We start from the raw sequence: 8,861 nt of genomic DNA, 5'->3' as shown, positions 1-8,861 counted from the left end.
CCTATGTCCAGAAGATCCTCTGGAGAAGGAAATCACAACCTACTCCAGGATTCTTGCCTGGAAAATCCCATGGACAGAGGAGCCTGGTGGGTTACGGTCATGGGGTCGTGAAGAATCAGACACAACTTATTGACTAAGTAACAACAAAAAACACTTTTTTTACAAATTTTTTTTAATTTTTATTTTTTTAAGAAACACTTTTTATACTATCTATACCTTATTCTGATGGAGTACCATTTGTATTTACAGTGTACATAGGGGCTTTCCCCATACATCATTTTGTTACTTTTCCCTCCTTATTATTAATTATTGGCTGGAAGATGTTGTATTGGGGATTAAATATATTCTATGAAGTTTTGGTATAAAAAAATAAAAATCAAGAGGAATTCTAATCCTAGAAAACTTTTAACTGGCAGGTTTTCTGTAAGGTGTGCTGACTGACTTGAATAGTTTTAAACATCATTCTTCACCCCTAAATATTTCATTATGTTTTTGCTAAGCATAAGAACATTCTATCTAACCACAAGAATATTACCATGCCACACCTAAGAAAAAGCAGAATAGTTTTGAAGTATCATATAATATTCAATCCATGTTAATAATTTTTTCCATTTGTGCCCCCAAATTACTTTCAGAGTTTTTCTTTATTTTTTGTATGATTATTTTTAAAATTTATTTATTTATATTTTTGGCTGCACTGAGTCTTTGTTGCTGCATGTGGGCTTTCTCTAGTTACAGTGAGCTGGGGCTTTGGGGCTGTTCTCTATTCTCTAAGCTATTCTTATTGTGTCTTATTGTGATGGCTTCTCTTGTTGCAAAACTCGGGCCCTAGTGTGCCTGGGTTTCAGGAGTTGTGGTGCAGGACTTGGCTGCCCCAAGGCATGATCCCAGACTAGGGATCAAACCCATGTCCCCTGCATTGGCAAGTGGATTCCTAACTACTGGACCACCAGGGAAGTCCTCAGTTTTTTTAAAAAAGCGTTTTTTTTGTTTTTTTTTTTTTTAAAGCCAGGACAGGGAACCCGAAGTCAGTCAAGATACATGCATTGCATTTAGTTGTTCTTTTACTTTATCCCTCTTGATCTAGAACCATTTTTTTTCTGATACAAAATTTTAAGAGTTTGTTCCATTGGTCTTACAGAATATTCCACATTCTGAATTTTTCTGATTCTTTAAACTTAAAGTATTTCTTAATTTGTTCCTTTGTGACCTATATTACCTGGAAGTTAGCTCTAATACCTTGTTTAGATTCAGGTTGAGCACTTTTGGTAAGAATACTTTGAAAGTTATGCTGGGTATTTTATATTGCATCACATTTTCCACCTATAGTAGAAAATACAGGTAAATATCTTTAAGACTTTGAGGTGGAAGGGATTTCTTAAATAAGATGCAAAAATAAGAGGAAAGAGGATAAACAGTTACAGAATTACTGAATTCTCAGGTACTCATGATTCTGTTTCTTGTTCTTACATTCTTTTTCTATTTCAGTTGTTATATAAAATACTCTGTTTTTAAAGTTTAGTTTTACAATTTAATATCTTATAACGTGAAGTCCCTTTCTTCTCCTTTCATCAGAATATTCTTTGCTATGCTTCTTACATAAATATATTGGTATACCCATCTTTAATAATCTTGTCAAATAATAAAAAATCCTTTTGAGATTTTCATTGGAATTGCCTTGAATCTATATTAAATATGGCAAGAGTTGACATTTTTCCTATATTAAGCATCCATTCCATAAACGTGGGATATATATCCCTTTATTGAGATCTTTTAGGTCCTTCATTAGGATTTCACAGTTTTATACATGAAAATCTCTGAAATCTCCTCTTAGAGTTATTTCTTAGAACTTTTAAAATTGCTCAAATGGAATATTTTTTCTTTTCTATTTTCTGATGGATTATTGCTAACATACAATTAATTTTTGTTCACAGTTGATTTCTTTTAATCCCTCCATTGTTGGCAAATCAGTTTATTAGTTATATTTCTTTTTCATTTGTTCTTCTGGGGTTTGCAATTTTTGATACCTCCTATTTCCTTTCCTTGTCTTAAGAATGCATGCTCCTTTCTTACCACTCTATTATCTTAACATGGAGCTCTGACAAGGACTCCCTCCCTGACCAAACTCTTGAACGAGAACTCTCTGAGGCCTTGGCATTCTGTCCTTGGCCTGCTGAACCCAGTTCAGCAAGAAGACTGCCAAACAAGTTTAACAAGAATCTCCCCAATTCTTAATATCTATAACCAAGTTCTTCTTAGTAATTTTCCATCCATTGACTTCTTTGACCTGCCTGTTAGCTGTCCTGAGCTGTCCTTATTATTGTATTTAGAACTGAGTTCATTCTCTCTCTCCTATATGAATAGACTTGAGCCCTACTGCAATAGTTTCGATCAGGTCTTCCTTGCCTGTTTAATTGTCCAATGCAATTTTTCTTTTACATTTCCATCTTCAAGGTTACTTCATGATCTGAAAAGCCTACTGCCACTACAGCAAATATATCTGCATTCTGGGATGAAGGAAGAAAGAAAAAGCTGATAGAAGATAAGAAGTGTGGACCTTTCATTTGGGTCATCTCGCTTCAAGCAGCCCTCTCAGGAGATATTACAGAAGGTATTATACAACACTTTTGCCTCCATCTCAGGGATGGAAACTTAATCACATGAACATATCCATGGGAGTCAGGATATACAAGGGAGGCAGGATAATCCTTCAGCTGGGCACATTGCTGCTTCAATTAAAGTCTGGATTCTGTTATCAAGGACAAAAAAGAAAGGTGATATATTAGGTTGCATGTAGCTGTGAGTAAACCATATAGGGGTTATTGTAATTAAGATGAGAGATTATTTTTTTCAGCTCTGTTGAGATATAATTGTCACATAACATGATGATTTGATACATTGATATATTGAGAAATAACTTCCACAGTAAGGTTAGTTAACACATCCATCACCTCACATAACTACCTTGTGTGTGTGTGTGGGTGTGTGTGGGTGTGGGTGTATATGGTAAGAACATTTAGGATCTACTCTATTAGCAATTTTCAAGTATATAATACAGTATTGTTAACTACTGTCTTTGTGGACTTTACACTCACAGCCCTCCCCCACCCTCACCCCCCCATAAAAAACAGGGGATGGGGATGGGGAGAGTGTTAGCTGCTCCAGAAATTCCATATAGGAGAAGTTACAGAGGAGTCAGAGATGGGACTTAAGGCTTCATTTATATAGTAAGGACACTGTTATTACTTAGATTTTAATTAAGAAGTAAATAAAAATAATAGTTTTCCTTAAGTACTTTTAGCCACACATTGACCTGGAGGAGGGCATGGCAATCCACTCCAGTGTTCTTGCCTAGAGAATCCCATGAACAGAGGAGCTTAGTGGGTTGCAGTCCATAGGGTCACAAAGAGTTGCACAGGAAAGAAGCGACTTAGCACGTGCACGACCATCTTAAAGACTATTATTATTTTATTGTTGTCGCCTACTATAGTTTTCCTTGCGGTTGTTAAGGTGAAGGCTAGTGAAGATTAATGGGGATTCAAGTCTCCATTCCCCCCACCAGCCCTTCCTGTGTTAGTCACTCAGTCGTGTGCCACTTTTTGCAATCCCAGGGACTGCAGCCCGCTAGGTTCCTCTGTCCATGGAATTCTCCAGGCAGGAACACTGGAGTGGGTTGCCATTCCCTTATCCAGGGGATCTTCCCTACCCAGGAATCGAACACTAGTCTCCTACATTGCAGGCAGATTCTTTACCATCTGAGCCACCGTAGAGCTCAGGACTATATTCTAACTTCTAATCCTGTTTGCCCCAGTGCTTTCTTGCATTAAAGGCTGTACCACCCTTCCTCAGCGGATTGCCCATTCTAACATTTCTCTGTCAAGTCGTTTCATCCAGGGGTGGACTCCCATTCTGACCTCTCCACACTCCCTGAGTGCTTGTCCTTGCGGCAATCAATCCCTTGCTGTTGTTTAGTCGCTAAGTCGTGACCCACTCTTGCGACCGTATGGATTGTATCCCGCCAGACTCCTTTTCTATGAGATTCTCCAGGCAAGAATACTGGAGGGGTAGTAAGCCTTGCCTTACTCTAAAAACCAACCGAGGGCTATTTCCCCGGTGTACGGAATGGACACACTTCCAAGATGGCGGCCCGCTCGCAGAAGCACCATTGGGTGCAGCCATGTTCTCTACCCAACAGCGCTCCACGCCCCGCCCCCGGGAAACCGCACAAAGTCTCTTAACGTCTCTTCGCCCTGTTGAACGCGACTGTCAAAGTAATCCGGAGCATGCGCAATGCCAACCATCCGTAAGGGGCGTGCTAGAGGTCTGACTGGAAGCGGAAGTGCCTCGCGGAGGGTTTTTGGTTTTTTTTTTTTTTTTTTTTTGCGGCTTGTGTGGGGAGCATTTTCACACTTTATTTCCGAGAGGTCTCTGTGGTGATTTTGGTTGGTCTTGATTAGGAGTTCGTGAGGTCAGTGATGGAAGGCTTGTCCGTGGAGTTAGTGATGATGGTTTTTGGCTTCAGTGGTGGGGGCTCGGGTCTGTGGCGTCCCTTGATTGGTTCACTGATGGGGTTCTGGGCAACGATGAGTATCTTTAAGATGATTTTTGGGCCCAGTGATGGAAGTCTGTGGTCAGTGGTAGGGCTTGGGGCGTCAGCATGGGGTCTGTCATGAGCTTGTTTTCTAAACATTCACAAGCATTTTCCTTATTGCTCACATCTCAGTGTTTGGGTTTTTGTTTTTGTCTTTTTTTTTGAATTTCAATTTTTTCTTTGACCCGTGAATTATTCAGAAGGGCATTCTTATTTCAAATAATGCCTCTGGGTGAGGCTCGAGGGTAAAAATTGCTTATGGCCCAGTTCAGGGTCAGTTTTCATAAATGTCACACATTTTTTACGGAAAAGCAATGTGTGTTCTTTAATAATTATATTGTTTCATAGCGAAGGTATTTCCATATTATTTTCTCTGCTCAATTATTTACCGAGACAGGTAAACTCACATTGGAAAAGTTATTTGTCCTCTTGCCCTTCTTTCTGCCAGTTTCTGGTTTGTGTATTTGAAACTATTATTAGGAACAGTTATTTTTATTTTTAGTAATAGTTGTACCTAAATAACTCAAAAGATACTATAGCCATTTAAGTACCCACCACTAATTTATAAAAGAGCTCATTTTCCAAAATGCTTTCCAGCACTTTAAAAAAAGCTTTTACAGTTCTGAGGGAAAAATTATATCTAATTGTTCTAATGCAGTTGGCCATCTAAATTTCCTTTTTTGTGAATTTGCATGTCCTTTGTCACTTCTTTAAAAATCTATTTGATTGCTAGTTTTTTTTTGTTTTTTTTTAACCATTAGGGATAACCTGTCATCACATATTGAAAAATTTTATGTATATATCTTCATTTTTATTTTTAAGGTGTATCTTAATGTATACTCAGAAATATTTGTTTTTTTCTTTTATAGTTTCTGGGTTTTCTCTCATTTTTAAGTTAGATCTCATTTATAAGTTAGATATTTATAAGTAAGATCCCTCCTACTCCACCAGAATGTTACACAAAAGTATTCTCCTAAAGTTTATTTTAATATTTTTTGAGGTTTTAAAAATGTATATACTTAAAGTACTTATTCCTGTTGGAAATCAATCTAAAGTATAGTGTGTGATGGGGATCTAGTTTGTTTTGTTCCAGGTAAATGGCCAGTTACATCAACACCACTTACGCAATGAATTTCTTGTGTACATTCAGTTGAATGTCACATACATAAATCATTAAGTAATACATACACACATCATTGTCTGGTCTGTTGTTTTCCTTGCTTTGATTATATTGTTTTTATATTGTTTTAATATCTAATAGTGATGTGTTTTAATATCTAATTGCTGATATTTATTGCATGCTTCTTGTGTTCCAGGGAGGTGTTGAGTACTTTACAAGCACCATCTCATTTAATTTTCATAATTCTATGAGGTAGGCACTTTGATTCTTATTTATGAAACTAAAGCTAAAATAACTTCATTTTCTCATAGCCAAAAAATAGCTGAGCTGCAATTCACATCTTTAGTACTGTTTCTCTGTATCTCATGTTTTCCCCCATATTTTACCATGAATAACTTATCACAGGATTTGTTAAACTTTCTGTCCTTCACAGAGTGCGTTCAGTTGCATCTGACTCTGTGACCTCACAGACTGTAGCCCACCAGGCTCCTCTGTCCATGGGATTTCCCAGGCAAGAATACTGGAATGGGTTGCCATTTCCTCCTCCAGGGAATTGTCCTGACGCAAGGATTGAACCTGTGTCTCCTGCATTGGCAGGCGGATTCTTCACCACTGAGCCAACTGGGAAGCCTGTACTCCACAGCGTAGTTCTCAAAATGTGGTTCCTGAAACAGCAATATTAGCATCACCTGGGTACTAGTTAGAAATGCAGATTTTGGGGCCCTGCTATGGTCTGAATATTTGTTCCTCCCAAATTCATATGTTAAAATCCAAACACCCAAAATTATGGTGTTAGAAGATGGGACCTTTGGGGAATGATTAGGTCATAAAAGTAGAACCCTGGTGAATGGGATTAGTGCCCATGCAAAAGAGACACCGCAGAGCTCCCTAGCCCCTCCCACCATGTGAAAACACAGCTAGAAGGTGCTGACTTTAAACCAGGAAGAGTGCCTTCATCAAAACATGTTCGTGCTGGCACCTTGATCTTGGACTTCTCAGCTTCTAGAACTGCGAGCAGTAACTTTCTGTTGTTTATAAGTCACCCAGTCCATGGTATTTTGTTAGAACAACCTATGGGCTGTATCCTAGACCTGCTGAATTGGAAACTGTTAGAGTGTGCAGATTTTTAACTGTCTTAATATTTTAACAGACCCTCCAGGTGATTCAAATGCACACTCAAGTTTGAGAACCACTGTTCTGTGGTGTCTGGCTCAGGAAACTACACCTTGGAGTTCCTTGGAAACATTGATGTGATGACTGACCATGTGGACATTATCTTTCCAGGAGCCTCTGGACTAGATCTTCCTCCAAATTTCACCTCACCACTCTTCAGAGGCTCTGCTTGAGTTTATATGTGCACCAAACTTTAGTTTGCTTAGAGAATAAAGGTTGAGACCCAACATGACCATGCCAGCTAATTGGACCTCTCCTCAGAAATCCCTGGGCCTGGCTCCAGAGGAACCTGGCGGCTCATGTGAGGTGAGGAGGAGGAATCCCAGCGGGTGGAAATTCATTCTGGGAGTAGTTTGATCTTTACAACAAGGTTTTGGATAAAGATGATACCTAAAGTTATTCCCAACCTTTTTTTTGGTATTTGTTTCATTTTGTTTACTATGTAACCTTGATGTCCCAACCAGTCAATGATAATAAAAGAATTGAAAATTATAAATATAGATTCAGAAGTCAAATGTATTAACTATTCACAGCAAAACGATGCTCAAAAATAATCTGAAAGTGAAAAGTTTAAGTGAAAGTTAGTCACACAGCCGTGTCTGACTTTTTGTGATCCCAAGGACTGTAGCCCATCCGGCTCCTCTGTCCATGGAGTTCTCCAGGCAAGAGTACTGGAGTGGGATGCCATTTCCTTTTCCAGGGAAAAATAATCTAGAGAAATAATTTATCTCAAAGAAATAAAATGTAAATTGCAGATGAAATGGGTGTATTTCTAGGAATATATTAACTTTTCCCATCAAATCTTTAATTACCATTTACTATATTTTCCCTTGTAGGCATTATGACTTTTATTTAAAAAATTCTACTTTTAATAAGATTGAGATTGGCCAATGCCAGTTTTTCACAGAGTGTTTTTACTGCTTTCAGAGAAAACTTAGTTTCTGTTACTTTTTCTTTCTTTACTGAGATCTGCCATTTTTTTTTTTTTAATTAAATAACAATTTCTTAACCTGTTTTTCCAGAATTTATTCCTTGGACTTTTATATCCCTATTTACTTAAGTTGTTGCTTGTTTTAGTGAATTCCTTGAATTCATGGTGAATGTGTTTAATTGTGTGGCAGCTTATTTCTAGCATGTTCCTTTAAATCTCCTTTTTCTTTCATTCTTTTTGCTAATAGTGTCTTTGTACATTAGATTTTTATTGTTATCTCTAAGTAAGGAGATTTTTTTCCCTGGACAGATTGTTTATAAGAAGCTCATTTGGTGTGGAGTCAAAGCCACAGATATGACATCTTCTTGATTCCTTATTTAATTATTGATGGCATAGAGTTCAGGGCCCAGGGTTTTGGTGTGAAGTAGGTTGTGCAAATGTATGAAAGAGAAAGATTAGAGCATATATAGTCTTTTCAAGTATATAGGGGGACATTTTCAAAGAAATGATAATGTTTTAAGCCTCCTGCTGCTGCTAAGTCGCTTCAGTCACGTCCGACTCTGTGCGACCCCGTAGACGGCAGCCCACCAGGCTCCCCTGTCCCTGGGATTCTCCAGGCAAGAACACTGGAGTGGGTTGCCATTTCCTTCTCCAATGCATTAAGCCTCCTAAACAGAATAAACATATCGAAAAGAGGCAAACTAGAATCTTTGAAGACAGTTAAATGAAGAAATAAAAAAGATAGCTTTTAAACATCATAATTTTAGACATTAAAAACCAAGAGCATCTTTAAAAAAAATTTTTGTATTTATTTATTTTTGACTGTGCTAGGTCTTCATTGGTGCCAGCGGGCTTTCTCTAGTTGTTGTGATGTATGGCCGTCTCATTGTGGTGGCTTCTCTTGTTGCAGAGCACAGGCCCTAGAGCACACAGGCTTCAGCAGTTGTGGTGCACAAGCTTAGTTGCCCCATGGTATGAAAAAACTACAAGTATCTTTAATACTTTCTCTGTCCTGTCCTCCCTACGTGCTTATTCCCTCCTCTGAA

General features: G+C 38.1%; 1 protein-coding gene and 1 long non-coding RNA gene across 5 annotated transcripts in view; one reads left to right on the top strand and one right to left on the bottom strand.

Annotated features, from left to right (window-relative positions):
* Nucleotides 1-2,548: 2,548 nt before the first annotated feature.
* Nucleotides 2,549-4,184, bottom strand: LOC133229580 (uncharacterized). The gene is made up of 2 exons (XR_009730573.1): nt 4,097-4,184; nt 2,549-2,749 (listed from the first exon to the last, which is right to left on the bottom strand). It is a non-coding gene; the product is annotated as an uncharacterized LOC133229580 (long non-coding RNA).
* Nucleotides 4,185-4,384: 200 nt separating this feature from the next.
* The window catches only part of LOC133229533 (zinc finger protein 585A), an 18,327-nt gene continuing 13,850 nt past the window's right edge, over nt 4,385-8,861 (top strand). For 3 of the 4 annotated variants that reach the window (XM_061385940.1, XM_061385939.1, XM_061385936.1), the window contains exons 1-3: nt 4,385-4,468; nt 5,908-5,963; nt 6,996-7,190. In XM_061385940.1, the coding sequence (XP_061241924.1) occupies nt 7,113-7,190 (78 nt within the window). In that variant the 5' untranslated portion in view covers nt 4,385-4,468; nt 5,908-5,963; nt 6,996-7,112. Of the gene's footprint in view, nt 4,469-5,907; nt 5,964-6,995; nt 7,191-8,861 lie in introns of those variants that run through there. The other variant, XM_061385938.1, reaches the window with a different exon arrangement.

Source organism: Bos javanicus, chromosome 18 (genome assembly GCF_032452875.1).
Source record: "Bos javanicus breed banteng chromosome 18, ARS-OSU_banteng_1.0, whole genome shotgun sequence".
NCBI classification, from domain to species: domain Eukaryota; kingdom Metazoa; phylum Chordata; class Mammalia; order Artiodactyla; family Bovidae; genus Bos; species Bos javanicus.
This window is presented reverse-complemented; position numbering and strand designations above follow the sequence as displayed.